General features: G+C 42.4%; 1 protein-coding gene across 2 annotated transcripts; it reads right to left on the bottom strand.

The window, feature by feature from the left end:
• Positions 1–3,866: 3,866 nt before the first annotated feature.
• SSR1 (signal sequence receptor subunit 1) lies at positions 3,867–15,328 on the bottom strand. 2 transcript variants are annotated; one of them, XM_054164131.1, is made up of 8 exons: positions 15,112–15,328; positions 12,774–12,886; positions 11,349–11,436; positions 10,915–11,177; positions 9,717–9,793; positions 8,059–8,137; positions 7,065–7,158; positions 3,867–4,117 (listed from the first exon to the last, which is right to left on the bottom strand). In XM_054164131.1, exons 1-8 carry the CDS (start codon positions 15,197–15,199, stop codon positions 4,050–4,052), a joined length of 870 nt encoding a protein of 289 aa, XP_054020106.1. In that variant the 5' UTR covers positions 15,200–15,328; the 3' UTR covers positions 3,867–4,049. The 2 variants fall into 2 exon arrangements, with proteins under 2 accessions (XP_054020106.1, XP_054020108.1); XM_054164133.1 differs by lacking the exon at positions 3,867–4,117 and adding an exon at positions 6,286–6,405.
• Positions 15,329–17,194: the final 1,866 nt, after the last annotated feature.

The following is a 17,194-nucleotide window of genomic DNA, read 5'->3' as shown; positions in this document are numbered from 1 at the left end:
GATTGTATCTACACCAACAATCATTTTACCCCTTGATTAAAAAAATATTCCCTGGGAAAATTTATAGACAAATGGAGAAAAAAAAAAAGAAAGGCAACAAGCAAACCAAACCAAACACCACAAAAATCAACCCACCCAAAACATCAGAATGATGCTATTTAGCCCACCTATAAACTCTTGCAGAAACCAAGATCTTTCTGGCTTTGCTGTTCTTTGTAAGCTCCTTGTCTTGATGCAAAGCTGCTAAGTTCTGTTGAGTGAGGGGATTAACCTCATGTAACATGAATCTACATCACTACCCTCCTTACACTAGTGCTATGTCTTACTATCTCTGAGGAAATGCAAGTCTCCACTAACTTCAACACTCTTGAAACAGCCTTTGTGTCACTCCTATGAGGTAGGTACTGTCCTTCCTTGGGAGAGGCAAGACAAGACTTAGCTGCTCAGAACATCAGGCATGCTGAAAAACAGGATAACCAGCCTGCATTGGTGCTTGCTTCTACTTCCCTGAATCCAGAGCTTTCCATTGCCACACTGTTTAGCACCACGTATTCATACCAGAAATAAACACTGAAAGATGCTTAAGTCCATTACAAGGTAACAAAGATGTCCATTTTTAAATGAGCAGAAGCACTGCCATCACTAGTCTGCTCCACTCATTTCCATATTGTGCAGATGAATGAAGATGGTAATTCACCCTTTAGTCCCAACAGCAGCCACTCTTCTTGCTCAGACTAAACAACACTGGGAGAAAATGAACTGCTGTCACAACACAGACAGCACAGAGGGGGCTGCAAGTATCAACTGCAGTTCAAGTGTAGCTAAATTAGTACATTGCTACCACTGCAGACATCAACTCTAAAACATTTGTTTTTACCCCACATATAGACTTGTTTACACTCATTTTAATTAAAGAGCTGTGAGTGCTCCTTCACACTACAGCCATAGTTTCTGTGGTCTAAAACCATTTCAGCATCTCTTACCAAGAAGGAAGAATCCCTGGTCCACATCATCTTTCAGTCCTTGCTCCTCCTCACCTCCCATGAGCAGTTGTGTGGCAGTATAGTCAGGTTGCTGAAGACTTGGCTGGTAAGAATTCTCAATTATACAGCTGCTTGTGCTGCTGCCACATGGAGAGGGGTGGCAGAAACAGGCAGAATTGCTGTTTGTTCCATCTTGAAGTCAATGAAACTATGCCCTGCTCAGCTGTAATAATGACATCCAGTCACATACCTGTGACACTAAGCTGTCTACTGTAGAGTAGAAAAACCAAGTACCAAAGTAAGACAGGATAACACAATAGTTATGTTCTACCATTTAAAGAAATCTGAGGGTAGCAGACTGGCTTATTCTCTAGAAATAACATAAGAGATGCCAAAGTTACGTTGCCATGACATACTAGAATGTTATTGCTAAATGCCAGCTACACCAAACTAATGAGAAACAAGGAATTCCCAACTTACTTCATTTATCACAAGCAGCAACGGACTGCTGGACACTGCTTGCAGTAACTTTCTCAAGCAGAAGCAGTTCATACACAGCAACTATACAGTTGTAGGATGAGTCTTGGTACAACTGGATTTTCCCATTCCTAGTTCCTACACAAGTTGCTAACTGTCTCCTCTCCTTTCACATGCAGAACTGAAGCATTTGGGTGTTATGCTGAGATATGCTTATTTCTATGCATACAGTGCTTCAGTCCTTCAGCTTCTCTGAAATCCTGGTCAGATGTAAAACTCCTGAAGGCTTAACCTCCTTCAAAACTCAATCAGTAAGGGCTAAATTATATATCTGAACAAATAAAACTAGGATATTACAAATTAGCATACTCTGTTCTGATCCTTTGTCTCTTTATTTTGTTTCCTATAGTACTACTGCATCTAGAACAGATGCAAGAGCTCAGAAGAGAGCCTTCTCTCAGGAGAGAACTGTCCTTATCCTGGGAAGAATTAAGACTATACAGTTTAATATCATCTATTCCCAGAAGGTGAAAACAGTCTTAATTTCAGGTTAGAGACACAATCCAAGAGAAGAAACTCAGAAATTCAGTACATCAGGTGCTGCAACAGCTAGAGGGCTTTAGTCTACAAAGGTTTTAATACATAAACACTTTGCATCAATGCAGCTCGAATATAAGCCCACAAACCTACCACAGAAACAGACAGATGACAACACTAAAGGCAAACACACTTGTTTCACAAAATTTGAGTGGAGATACCTCTCAGGCAAGCAGCATTCAACTGTTTGCCAAGTGTATGACAATTCACCCATCCTAACCATTAAAACCCTCTGCCTGGGCTAGCTGTATCATTAGGAAGTGGAACAATTTATCTTTGGGGTTGCTTTTTCTATTCTTTCCCACAGGAAGAGGAGTCAAGTCCATTTTCACAGTTCCTTCTGGCACAGAGTATAGCAGAATAGTACCAGTATAGGTAGCTTTAGAGATTAGCTGTTTCTAACAGGCTATGACATTTGCAAGTATTGCTCAGCATCTGCTGGCTCAGCAGCTCAGCCTTTACAGAGCAAGTGTAGATCTAAAAGAGCACTTTCACGTGTGGGAGTCAGGAAGGGGAGGAAAAGATTAAAACAGAGGTCTCAAATCAATGCCTCTGCCTGAAATCTACAAGCTTCCAGATATCCTTCAGACACAGGAAGAGATGCAGATGTGATACAAAACAATTCAAGCCCTGTCCAAGTACCTGAATGGCATCAAATCAGCATCAAAGCTCTGCCTAGATCTACTCTTTTTGCTGTCAGTTCAGTTCCCGAATGCAATGGATGTGGAAGAACACCTCAGTACCTGGTAATGGCATTAAGTTGTGCCTGCCACAAAAGAAAATCCCATTTTGAGTTCATAAAGCTTTTCTGCTTTAGTACTGAACTGACATGTAGTTACTAATAGATAGGCAAGGAATTAGTAGGAAAGACAAGCTGATAGAAAACCAACATAAAAGTAACTCAGACCAATGGTACTGACCAGTGGGGAAAAAAGTTTGATCTTTGAAACCTTCAGAGGGTAAATTTGTCATTTAAAGGGATTATTTGAATCCAAATAATCCAATTCAGTTTTTCAAACTCAGTTTCAAGTGTATAGAAAGATCACAAAGTCCTTGCACCATGTGAAGCTTTAAAAGAAGTCCATATTTTGAGACATGACATTTGAGTTTTTTCTGAGAGAACCAAGAACTTACTGAAAAGTTGTTGTGGCTTAATCATTTCTTGAGCAAATGTTGCAGATACCACTAGAATCAAGATACTTAAGATGCTGGCATGACTCAATAACTAACCATTTAACAAGTTTGGTATTAAAAAAACCCCAACAATTACGTAGTAATATCAAATCAGCACACGAATTCCATGCTTCACAAATTCTGCTGTGTAAGAGCCTTCCTCAACATTGATGCAGGTTAAGTTCAGGTTTTTAGGTCACTGCACGCCCAGATCAGCAGCAAAACATCTGCCACTACGAGCAGCTATACCAAATTGTGCCTTTAGAATGCAAACCATGAGGAAACCTAGATGGTGATCAGCACCTCGCCACTGAAGGACTACACACACGCAGCCAGTGTGTGCACACTGCAGAGAACCAAGTTACTTGCTGAAACAAAAAAACAGATTCTGATCCAGACAACACAATCAAAACCAGATTAAGTCACTAAACATTCAGATTAGGGGGAGGAGAAAAATCCTTCCACGACAAGTGGTACAGATGACAAGAACTCTAAAGGCACATTTCAGGTAACATGGTTCTGTTAAGACCAACTGCTTACACACGCAGGCACAAATCTTAATGGCTGCTTCCCCCACCCCTGCCTTCCCCCTCCTTCTCTCCCTCCCTCTTCCCCTTCCCCCCCTCCTCCCCCCCCAACAATTAACAAAAAGAAGTGCATCTTCAGTAATATTAACACCATTCAGTTGATCTGTTCAAGTCCAGATGTTCAGCAGTATTTTCCTTATGGTGAGATGGATTCTCTGCACTACTTCAAAACAAAAAAATTCCAAACAGGCAAGATGATTAGTAAAGGTTCAACTGTTGTACCAGCTAACATTTACTCATCAGAGCCCACTGCTCTCTTCTGTGCCCTCTTGTAGGGCAACCTCCTTGGCGAAGCTTTATCTAGATTGAAAGAGACAAAAGACAGTTACATCAATTGCTGCAGCTATTTCAGATCAGGTCCTAACACTGACCGTAAATCTCTCTCCCTCCCAAACACGACCAAAATGCCCTTCCTAGTGCAGTGCATCATTACAGAGAAGCCAGCTTAAACAACTTAAAGCTTTTTAACAGTCAGCATCCTAAACTTAAGATAATAAGCAAATATTTCTGTTCTGTTACATACAGCTCTGGGCTGAGGGTTCTTCAATTTTCCAGTAACTAAAATGCAAATAAAACTCCCCCAAAACCCCACCCCCGACACCATCTCCCGATAAAACTGCATGCTCTGCTGTTTAGCAAAGTTTCATGATCGATGATTACACTTTGAGAAAGTTAATTTATTATTTTGATCACTAGTACCTTGAGACCACCTCACTCCATACAACTACCTGAAAGGAGGTTGGAGCAAAGCGGGTGTTGGTCTCTTCTCCCAAGGAAGAAGTAATAGGACAAGAGGATCTGGTCTCAAGTTGCGCTAAGGGGGAGGATTTAGGTTGGACATAAGGAACAATTTCTTTCCTGAAAGGTTCTCTGCCCAGAGAAGTGGTGGAGTCCCCATCCCTGGAGACATTTAAAAGCCATGCAGATGTACTGCTGAGGGACATGATTTAGTGGTGACCTGACAGTACTGAGTTAACAGTGGGACTTCTTCGTCTCGAAGATCTCTTCTAACTAAACTCATTCTGAGTTCACCTGCCTGAAGAGTAATTGACCCTCCTTTACACAGCTTTGTCTTGGGTGAAATATTTCTACATTCATACAGATTAACAGCAGAAAAATGCTTTGGCTGTAGGGGGAAAAAAAACACCAAAAAACAAACACACACACCAACCAACCCCACAACCAAACACACTTTTCCAGAAAGCATCCACATTTGACTATGCAGACATCACTTCAATTATATATCCCATAGGGGAAGCCACCTGGCTTTACTTGTATTATCACTGGATAGCAGAAGCATCTATCCTACTTTTAAGACAGACCTATGATTGTCCTTTTCAATATCCTTATACTAAAGTAGACTTTCAAATAGTAATATTGTAGAGAACACTCCATACTTTGTATGAAGTGCTGAAATGATCACTAAGTATGCACATTTCTTAATCAGAACAAGCTCAAATAATTTCATCGTTTACAGGATGTGCTGACACAAGGAGCAGCCATCATGCCATAATCCAATCAGTAGAGTATGAAGTGTCTCTCCACAATAATAGTCAAGAACCTCTGAGGGTCCCGATGGCCATGTATTTTAAAGGATTCTAGTGCAGAATTTTAATCTGAATTACTCAGAGCTAATTAAGAACAACTTAAACATCAGGGTTTTATGGACTCCAAGTATTAATGAGTATCTATTTAGCTTAAGAGAGGGCTCAAATGCTGCCAGGATTTGAACCCATTTAAAGGAGGCTCTTTGGAAGAAGTCAGCATTTAAAGCTTCAGATGTTCTTTCTGGATTGAGGCTTTTCAAACTCCTGTGTCTAGATTTCATACTATCGCTCTTATGTTTCACAGAAAACAGTGTACAAGAAAGTAAGTACAGTTAAAAAGGGTGAAGGAATCAAAACTGAAGTCAACTCTTGGCACAACTTCGTATCAGTGTCCTTCCACACTGATTAAAGCTTGGAACATGCTTTTTTTCCCATGAAAACAGGAGTCTTTCTCAAGTAAAAGTAGTCCTGCAAATGGTTTTAAAAGCACTTTTCTTATCCAGCATGCACTTTTAAGTGAGGCTATCTCACCTCACACCAGCCAATGCAACTGGTGCTAGGTGTTCACCTGGGATAAGAACAATCCAGGAAGATAAACCTGACTATTAAATCATGACACCCAAGGCTGAGGTTTGTTTGTCACTGAAACAAGATGTGCCCAGCCATTGGTCATGATCACTTCTCCACATCCTTCATATAGCACCAGCTTGACACCACATCAAGCTAGTGGAGAAAGTAAGACAGACAACTGGATTTGAGACAGAGGGTTCTGAACGCTGTCAGAGGAGACAACAGCAGTTCAGCAATATTCTACTGCAATCACATCACTACAAACAGATACATACTTATTATATAGAAAATGTTTATAAAATATGTTTGTGTGGTTGCATGCATCTGTTCTCATCTACTGCTCATGCTACCAACCCAGTTGCTGCATGCAGGAAGCACTACATCTATTCATGCCCAATTATCACATGGACAAACAACTTAAGCACTTCCACTCCTTAGATCACCAATTTGCCTCACCTCTTCTACTCTGCACTGAAGCCACAGGAAAGCAAAACAGAAGAAACAAACAGCAAGAGAAGTTAGAATATCCAAACAAATGATCTAAAGAAATCAAGTACTTGGCTTACTGTTGGCATTCGAGGTATCAAGTAGAACTTAAGTAATTTGGGACTTGTGAAAGATATTAATACCAAGTCTTAACGTGGCTTTATTTAATAAATACTTGTTTCTAATGTTTATTTAAACCTTTGGTGTATAGGCAAACTTCCAAACAACCTACAGAACCTTTGAAATGACATTTTCTCCTTTTCAGCCCTCCTTTGTGACCCACTTGATCTTTCCCAAGAACTTCTGCAGAGGGTGCGTAGGACAAAAAAAAGAATTTATCTGAAACTGAAGTGCCAACAAATATTAAGCAATTATCTGACCTTGATTTCAGAACTGTAACCCTAAATTAATTCTGAACAAAAGATTTTACACTGTTGAAAAAAGCCACCAGTAGTTACTATTGTATCAACCAGTAACAATTGTTTTATACAGGAACAGGCTGCTAGCGTAACAGTCTAAGCACAGTTCCTTAGACCACCTTTCATTCCCTAGAAGAGATAGAAGTTGGTATCAGCTGCTTGTTCAGTTACAACTAATGTAAGTCATTTTCTTATGCTCTAATTTGTGGCAGGCAGGCTACTTACTTATTTGATTTAAAGTTTCTTGGGGAATCCAGCTCATGTCAACATCATTCTGATTTGATGTTCCCATCTCTACTTTCTGTACTGGTCTTTTCCTCTGAAAATTCAAGAGAGAAATATTTTTCTTTCAAAAACTATTAGACATAATTGCAATTCATGGAATTGAATTATTAGTTATTTCACTAAAAGACAAACTTAAGCCTAGTCAATGTATGAAGCTCTATTTGCAGCTTAGCTTTATCTTTACTGTTGGCAATTTATTTACTTATGCTTGGTATTACCACTTCTAATGCCTCATAATAATTATTCTTGTAACACTTAATACAAAGATACCAAGATTTCATCCACACCTGGGCAAGTTAATTCTACCTGGTATGAAAAATGGTTGATGATTAATCAAACTTTGTGATGACCAGCTTCATTATAATTTCTCAGATTAGCACAAGATTTTTGTATGTTACCTTGCAAAATACTTTAGAGCACAGTAAGGGAAGCTATTTCCAAAGTATCATATTCCAGACTGCACAAAGATGTAATGTATGCAACTGCATGCAGGTGAGACTCCAGCAGCTTTTACCTGCCAGACCACCCACAGCAGTTAGAGCACTGTAAATGGAAGCCACTTACAAGTATTTTTAAATCCTCTCTGTTTTTCCCTAAAATCCTTAAGGCCATGTAGCAAAGGGATGAGGAGCGATGATTTTAAACTAGAGTAGTGTAAATTTAGGTGGGACATTAGGAAGAAGTTCTTCTCAATGAGGATAGTGATGGCATTCAAGGTCAAACTTAATGAGGCCCTGAGCAACGTGATCTAGTTAAATGTCCCTGCTCAATTCAGGGGGGTTGGACAAGATGATCATCAAGGGTCCCTCCCAAGCCAATGCATTCTATGATTCTACCTGTACCACCATATGCCAGAAGTGATTATCAAATTGCTTTCTTAATACAAGTCTTTACCTGTAGGAAAAGAAGTACACAGATAAAGTATATTCCTCACCTTCCTAGATTCTAGTAGCTGATGTAGGCCAACAATAACGAGCAGACCAAGTCCAGCGAGGAACATGTACATGAAGATCCTTTAAAAAACAGAGTAAGAAACGATTAACTAAAAATCTTAGGTACTTCAGGGTTTACAAAGAGGCACAGAAATTAGGTCTGTCTTTAGCCACAGCCTCACTTCACATTTCCGGAGAGCTTTAGTAGGAGGAGAGGAAACCCACAATTAATCTGAAACCGAAGTGCTAACAAACATTATGTAATTAATAATTAAATAATCACAGCATCACCAAGGTTGGAAGAGACCTCAAAGATTGAGTCCAACCTGTCACCACAGACCTCATGAGTAGACCATGGCACCAAGTGCCACGTCCAATCCCCTCTTGAACACCTCCAGGGACGGTGACTCCACCACCTCCCTGGGCAGCCCATTCCAATGACGAATGACTCTCTCAGTGAGGAACTTTCTCCTCACCTCGAGCCTAAAACACCAAACCATTTGAACACTGCCATATAAAATGGGTAACTGTTAAAAAAAAAAAAAAAAATGACAACAGAAGTTTCTAACTGCAAGGACTCTTTGGGAGTATCATTTTTCGAGATGGTAGGTCACAGGTAATATTTATGTTTGAGAGCTTCAGCCACTTACCAAACCCTTAAACATCTCCTACATGCTTTTAGCACACCATTGCAAAAAGCTATTAACTTATTGGTACCTAGAAGGTACCAAGTTGTTGGCAGAAGAGCTTTTGAAGGTCTTGCTTATCTTGCTCTGCATTCCAGATACAATTCTATGAATACAAACAGTTCTTTTATCTGTGCATTTTGGTTTGTTTTGAAAATTCTACCTGAAATGCCTGCTGGTACTTAGGAAGAGGTGAACATAAATATTATCTGAAGTTAGTATCGGGAGGAGGCAGCAGTTTACAGGTACAGAATCTATTTCAAGTTGAACATCTTAACTTGGATTTATGACAAAGGAAGTTATGGAGTTAAACTACAAAAGAGAAGCAACTGAACGTCCTTGGTTTAGGATAATTACCTACTCACAGGTCATTTACTCAAACTGGTTCAAATAGTGTGAACTCTTTTAAGACCTCTTTTAGCAAACACATTTTTATGTGACCAAATGTTGTTTCACTGATGCTATTCTAAGAAATACAAATCCATGCAACAGCCATTTCTTTTGGTTCCCTTTTTGAAAGGGAAGCTTGCTCAGCACGCAACTTCTACCTGTGGCAGGAGAATTCAAACATGTACTGTCTCCAACTATTTCTGATGATTTTAACTCACAAGTTCTCTTAAAATTCCACTCCAGTGTTAGAATACTTCAAAGCAAATCAGTGCAGCATGGGATTGCAATGTGTAAGGTGTCAGATGTCCCCAAGTCTTTCAGACAGAAAAACACCACCCCTGATGTGTGTAAAGTGCTCACTGATGCAGTACCAATCCTGAAGACCCCTGGTATTTATACAAATCTTAGTTTAGGGAAAAAAGCTCATATTCTCAGTCTATCAACCTTATACAAGTTGAGTGCTTGCTGCACCATCAGCAAGAGAGCAGACTTAATGTTCAATAAAATGAGGATACAAGAACATTTCACATTAGATCCATTAACAACTTGTTCTACCCGTATACCAAACTCTCCAGCTTCCTTACGTTTCTCCATCCAGCCCATCTTCTTTCTCAATGACTGTAACAGTCTGATTGAAGACAGCATCTTGAAATATATTGCCCTAGAACAAAGTTTCCACATTTTAAAGTCATTTCTTGAACGCATACACATTTTTCTCTTTCACATTCTGGGAAAACCTCTAAAAAGCAATAAATCCTGCACCAGACTTGATTAAGTGTATAAGCAGTGAGAGCTTGACTCTACACCTGAAAGCACAAATATTTTGGTGGAAGTATGAAGAACATTTTTGGTGTTAACAGAAAAGTTACACCTAGCCTTGAAGATGTTATTTCCTGTAACATGAGGCAGTGCATAGGAAGGGCTCTTTCTTACCAGAACAATCAAAACACAAAGGTACAAAAGCTTATTAAAGCTTGGCCTATGCTAAATGAGAAACAAATCTCCTATTTAATCCCCATCTATGCTTTTGGATAGCTGTCCCCCAGACTTGCAGAGAGTGGTCAGTTGTTTGCTCAAAGTCAACTTTGCAGATGGGATTCAGATTGATAATTTGTTAGCAAAGCCCAATTTGAGAAGTTCAGTGGAATTGAAGTTATTCTAAGGAAAGACTTTGGTTTGTTTTTCTTTATCCTGAGTACAGCTTGAACTACACAGTTCAAAGGCATTCCAGCTTCCACTGCTGATGTAATTTCAAGTCTAACATACACAGAATTAAGCATATTGAGAAGATCCAATGTAACTAAAGGGCATGTGTCAAGAGGATGCAGAGACACTGCATCAGTGGTGCCCAGTGACACGACAAGGGGCAATGAGCACAAACTGGAACCCAGGATGTTCCATCTGAACATGAGGAAAAATGTCTTTCCTGTGAGGGTGACAGCACTGGACTGCACTGCCCAGAGATGCTGTGGGATCTCCTCTGGAGAGATTCCAAATCCACCTGGATATTGCAACCCAGGGCAACTTGCTCTGGGTGACCCTGCTTTAGCAGAGGGCTTGGAATGGATCTACAGAGGTCCCTTCCAACCTCCACCATGCTGGGATTCCATGGGGGGACTATTGTGAAACACACAGACAGTCACACATTGTGGTTCTGGATCTACTGATTTGCTTAAAAACCACAAAGGCATTCCACGGTCTGAAGAGGCAGCAACTTGACTTGGCTATTCCTTCCTGGTATTTCCACATCAAAACTAAAATGCATTACAACATCAGGCTTACATTTGCATCTCTGTAGTTGAGATTGATAACCAATCCAAAGGGACGACCACCCATAGGCTCAGCAGGGATGAAGGAATACTCAAAGGTCGCTTGTCTCTGTGGAGGAACTACTGTATTCAGAGGGAGGGCTGTGAAGTTCTGAATGTAAAACTGGTAATCTTGAGGGTAACGGAAAGAAGCATCCAGCGACTCCACAATGAAATCCTCTGTACCCTTATTGGTGAAGCCAACCAGGAATTTTACAATGTTGTTGGCTGGGAAGTCTAAAATACAAAAAGTATTCATCCATTAGAAACTTCATGCACCACACCTAGCCCATTTCTAAACAGCTCTAAAGAGCAGGAATCTGCTCTAGACACTTCAGTATTTTACACACATGCTGATGTAATCTACACAACAGTAAGGAAGATGGGAAATTAGCACAGGACTCTTACCTTCACCTTTCACAAACAATATAGTTGTATCAGCACTGGGTGAGGCTTTAGGTTCTCCTGACAAGTCGTCTTCCTCTTTCTCTTCTGTCTAAGACAAGATTTAAAAATCCTATAAGGAATGGTGAAGCAAAGACCAGGCTGGTTCCAGGAGAATCCCAGGTATCAAGGCACACAACAACAGGAAGCACTGCTATCAAATTTTGCTCTTGTGGGATCAGCACCTAGTCTGTTCTCCTCTAGGTTTGATTGGCAACATTTTCAGCATTTATCCTTCTCCTTGTGACTGTTCTGAACTGCATTTAGCCACACTGAAAGCTTTATAGTCAAAGACCAATGTTAAAGTCTCTGTCTGAGGAAAATAACAGAAACAAAATTTACATGTTCACATCTATTATTGTTTAGAAAGAAACAAGCATTTCCAAAATTACAGACAACCATATGGCAAATGTGAGTTGCTTTCACTACAGAGTGTTTCTAGAAGCTTTCTATTCATTTTTAATTAGCTAGTGTTATGTATGTCTGAAAACAGTTAGATGTTGGAACCAGTAAGTCTGTGGATTCACTTCTTCAAGCTCACCTTTGTGATGATCCAATTCTTAATTTGGCAAATGGGAGCATTAAGGACTTATTTTCCATGTGGGGATCGTGGGATCAGTACCTCTCCCACCCATAAAAGGCATGGCTGATTCCATTTTGAACTGCCTGGACTAACTGCTTTTGAGTTAGATCATGTGATTGCCTTGCTTAAAACACCACTTGAACCAGTAGATAGGCTTCTGGGCAGTCATATGTGTATCATGATCTATGGAAGTTATGAACCAGAGCTGAGCACCTGTCACCTCCCTTTCAAGAAGCTATACAAAACACTTATTTCAGTGGCAAAGAAAAGAAGCTACCCATCATAAACTAGTTATTAAAACCAAATTACATCCAAAAGGTTATTTAATATTATGTCATCTTCTCCTAATAATGTCCCAAGAGACTGAGACATCTTTGTACCTATTTAAGCATACTGTCTCGAAGCCTAATACTCTACTGCCACAAACAGATCAACTATGTGAAGTGTTTCACTTTGTTCTGATTAAGTAACCAACCCATACAAATAGATTCATACAACAGTTTGTGTTGGAAAGGATTTTAAAGATCATATAGTTGCAACCCCCTTGCCATGGGCAGAGGGACCTTCCACTAGACCAACCTGGCCTTGAACACCTCCAGTAAGTGAAAATAGGCTGCAAAAAAAGCTTTTCAGAATCGATATGGAGTTTAACTAAGATTATCTTGCCCCTTGGAAACAGACTCTGGGTATAAGACTACTTCCTTTGAGCTTTGGTATCTATCTCCGTTTACTCAGGTGCAGCTTAAGCAGGAAAAGAACAAAGGCCTCCTGCAAGAATTTGGTTCTCTCATTTGATGCACAATTACCAAGTCTGTTGGCTCATCTTCCTCAACTTCAGCTTCATCATCTTCATCTTCAACTATAGTATCTTCCACAGCTTCCTCATCTTCTGTAGCATCCTGAGCTGCAACTACCAAACCTGAAACCACCAAAACAAGAAGCAAACAGAAGAAATACTTTTCAGTGACTAGTTAATCAAGAGAAAACACATGGGAGTTCAATTTTCAAACTGATGTTTGAAGAACAAAACTTTCCAAATTACTCAGTTAAGTGCCTGAAAGCTCAAACCCAAACACTTTACAGCTGGTTAACAAAGAGTTCAGCAACCACACAGTGATGCTTAGAGGTAAACAACTTGATTAAAAAGCTGTTTATTTTTGTAAATGATGTTACAATGCTTTAGTGCTTCAGCTCTGTCATTTTCACAAATGTGAAAACGGAAAGACACTGCTATTACCAAGAACTTAATCCAGACAGCATAGTTTTCTCTAAGACTATTAAATTTAATAAATTATTATCAAGTCCTTTTCACCTGCTGGATTTGCAACACTACACTTTCACAAGTGAAATTATTTTTGCAATTATTTTCATTCAAGTTTTGAAACACATAAAACATCTTTTTTTAATAAGACATCCTCAAGACCACATATAATCCACAGGTTCAAAAGAACCACCCCACCGTTCAGAAAAGAAGCCTGATCAATGAATCATAAAATGGTCTGCCTGGAAAAAGACCTTCAAAGATCATCTAGCTCCGAACTATGGGCAGGGACACCTCCAACTAAACCAAGGCTCAAGGCGCTATCCAACCTGGCTTTGAAAACTTCCAGGCTTAGAGCCTCCACAACTTCTCCAGTGCCTCCACAACCTATTCCAGTGCCTCACCACCCTCAGAGGTATGAATTTCTTCCTAATGCCTGATTTAAACAGAGCTTCTTCCAGTTTGAAGCCACTACTCCTCATCCTGTTACTCCATGCCTTTGTAAAAAGTCCCTCTCCAGCTCTCCCATAGCCCCCCTTCAAATACTGAAAGGATAAAAGTGATCAGGTAGTTCTTTGTCTCTCTGCTTTCCTGCAACCAAGTCTCACATGTTCAAACACTGGGCTGATATAATAGAAACAATGGCCACAGGATGAAATTCTGTTTGCAGTTTACAGCATATGACACCCTAAGAATTTTTAAAACATATATAAAAAAAACTACAGTGCTTTTGATTTTTAAATAAACTATTTACAGCAATGAAATGGAATGAATGGAAAAGGGATTGACAAGAGCCTGAAAAATATATCTAATTGCCATGAGCACACGTTTAAAATGAAGATCAAAAAGCATTCACAGGGAACAAAAGGAGGACAAATATATTCAAGGACCTCAGGACTGCCAGTCATAGAAAAAAAAACAAATGCCAATCCTTCTGGTGTCTTTAGAAGGTACACTCGAAGACCTCTGCTCAACCATGTGTAACACCTAACCCAAGACTAACAGCAGAGATTTGCTGCAGTTTTAATTGTAAGTTTACACATAAAGGTTTTCTTTATTAAAACCTTTGTATCTGAGCAGGGTACAGGTAAGTTACGAGCACTTTTCACAAGCAATTGGGCTAGCAGAGTCTCAAAGACCCCTGATTCAGACTTTCATGGCTGTCAGAAGGGATGATGATGTGGCATGAGCGGGAAAGGAGGAGAGCTGTCGGAAGGAGTTAATGCAGAGCGGGAGCTGCTGCTTGCTGGAAGGCCTGAGCGAGGTGACTGTCCTTCTGGCCTTCCAGAATATAGCATAGAGGCAATTTCCAGCTCGTGAACCAGGTAAGAGATGAGTGAAGGACACTCGGGGAGGGTTAAGGTACACGAAGTGGGGAGAACGGCTGGCAGCCGGCGAATCTGCTGTGGAAGTTTCAGTGGACGCCCGCACCACTGGAGGACGGGAGTAAAGAAAGTGACAGCCACGTTGCTACAACCTTGAGTGGGGTGTGAGTGGAACAGTTGCGCCCACGTGGCTTTCCGCGGCCGATGTCACGGCTGGGCCTGACACCGGGGCCCCGGGTAGCAGCAACGCGCGGTTTGTTCAGCCGGAGTGGTAGGCTCTGCCCGGATGAGCCCATAGCTCGTCGGAGAGCCCCGTCCCGGGCTGGGGACGGCAGCAGAACCCAGCGGCTACCCACGTGCCTGGGGAGCTCGGAACCCGGCGGCGATAGATCATCATCGCTCACCGCCTCCTTTTCCTCACCAGGAGAACGGTGAAAGCGGCACTAGGCTCCCTGAGGCAGGCGGAAGGGACTCTTCCTCCACACAAGCCTCGGATCGCCAAGCCAGGCTCTCCACAAGCGTTACCGTTTTCCCTCTCCTCACCCGCCCCCCTCTCACCTGGGCCACTGCGGGTGCCACCGAGCAGCAGGGCGGCGGGGAAAACGAGCAGGGCGAGCAACAGCAACTGCGACAGGCGCCCCATCATGGCGGCGGAGACAATTCCCCGGTACGCAGCAGCGGAGCGGCGCCTGCCGCTTAACGACTCTTCTAAATGGCGGCGGCTGCCTCCAGCCGGCGGCCGCTCCCGCCCCGCCCTCGCGCCGCAGCGGACGTGGCTCTCCCGGAACGAGACAGGGGGGTCACGTGAGCCTTTGCACACGTCTCCCTGTCGCCACCACTTCTGCTTCTGGGTCGCGGCTGTCCCTGCCTGCGCCTTAAAAGGGGCAGAAACAGAATTGTTCGTGTTGGAAAGGACCTCAAGGATCATCTAGTTCCAAACCCCTGCCATGGGCAGGGACCCCTCACACTAGATCAGGGTGCTCAGAGCCACATCCAGCGTGGCTTTAAAAGCCTCCAGGGATGGGGCTTCTACCACTTCCCTGGGCAACCTGTTCCAGTGTCTCACCACCCTCATGCAGAAGAACTTCCTAACATCCAATCTGAATCTACCCATTTCTATTTTTTGTTCCATTCACCCTAGTCCTATCACTACCTGACACCCTAAAAAGCCCCTCACCAGCTTTCTTGTAGGCCCCCTTCAGATACTGGAAGGCCACAATAAGGTCTCCTCAAAGACTTCTCCAGACTGAATAGCCCAAACTTCCTCAGTCTCTCCTCATAGGAGAGGTGCTCCAGCCCTCTGATTATCCTCGTGGCCCTTCTCTGGACACACTCGAGCACATCCAGATTTTTGTTGTAACAGGGGCTCCAGAACTGGATGCAGTACTCCAGGTGGAGCCTCACCAGAGCGGAGTAGAGGGGGAGAATCACCTCCCTTGACCTGCTGGCTATGCTTCTCTTGATGCAGCCCAGGATGTGATTTGCTTTCCAGGATGCAAGTGCACACTGGTGGCTCATGTTGAGCATCTCATCCGCCAGCACCCCCAAGTCCTTTTCTTCAGGGCTGTTCTCAAGCCAGTCACTGCCCAGCCTATATTGGTGCTTGGGATTGCCCTGACCCAGATGCAGGACTCTGCACTTGGTCTTGTTGAACCTCATAAGGTTGTCATGGGCCTGCCTCTCCAGCCTGTCAAGGTCCCTCTGGATGGATTCCTTCCCTCCAGTGTGTCTGCTGCACCACACAGCTTGGTGTTGTCAGCAAACCTGCTGAGGGTGCACTCAATGCCACTGTCCATGTTGCCAACAAAGATGTTAAACAAGACTGGTTCCAGGACTGATCCCTGAGGGACTCCACTTGTCACTGGCCTCCACTTGGACATGGATCCATTGACAACCACCCTATGGATGTGGCCATCAAGCCAGTTCTGTATCCACTGAATGGTCCATCCATCAAACCCATACTGCACCAGCTTGGAGACCAGGATATGGTGTGGGACAGTGTCAAAGGCTTTGCTCAGGTCCAGGTAAATGACATCAGCTGCTCGGCCTTCATCTATTAATGTTGTGACCTCATCATAGAAGGCCACCAGGTTTGTCAGGCAGGATTTGCCCTTGCTGAAGCTGTGTCGATTGTGCCCAGTCACTTCTTTGTTATTCTTCTGTCTCATCAGTGCCTCCAGAAGGATGTGCTCCATGACCTTACCAGGCACAGAGGTGAGACTGACTGGCCTATGGTTCCCTGGGTCATTCCTCTTTCCCTTTTTGAAAATGGGAGCTATGTTTCCCCATTACCAGTCAGTGGGGACCTCCCTGGACTGCCATGACTTTTGGAATATGATGGAGAGTGGTTTAGCAACCTCATCTGCCTGTGGGTGTACCCCATCAGGTCCCATGGATTTGAACACTTTCGGGTTCTTCAGATGGTCACAAACCTGATCTTCACTCACCATGGGCAGTTCCTTCTTCCAGTCCCTGCCATTATCTTCCATTGTTCTGGGAGTGTGACTGGAGTCCTTGCCAGTGAAGACAGAGGTAAAGAAGTCATTGAGAACCTCAGCCTTCTCCGTGTCACTTGTCACCAGTTGACCTGTTTCCTTTCTGAATGAAGTGCGTGTTCTGGTGTAGGGTTCATTCACGGGGT

Source organism: Dryobates pubescens, chromosome 9, assembly GCF_014839835.1.
Source record: "Dryobates pubescens isolate bDryPub1 chromosome 9, bDryPub1.pri, whole genome shotgun sequence".
Lineage (NCBI taxonomy): Eukaryota > Metazoa > Chordata > Aves > Piciformes > Picidae > Dryobates > Dryobates pubescens.
Note: the sequence above shows the minus strand (reverse complement) of the source record. Positions and strands in the feature narration are given on the sequence as shown.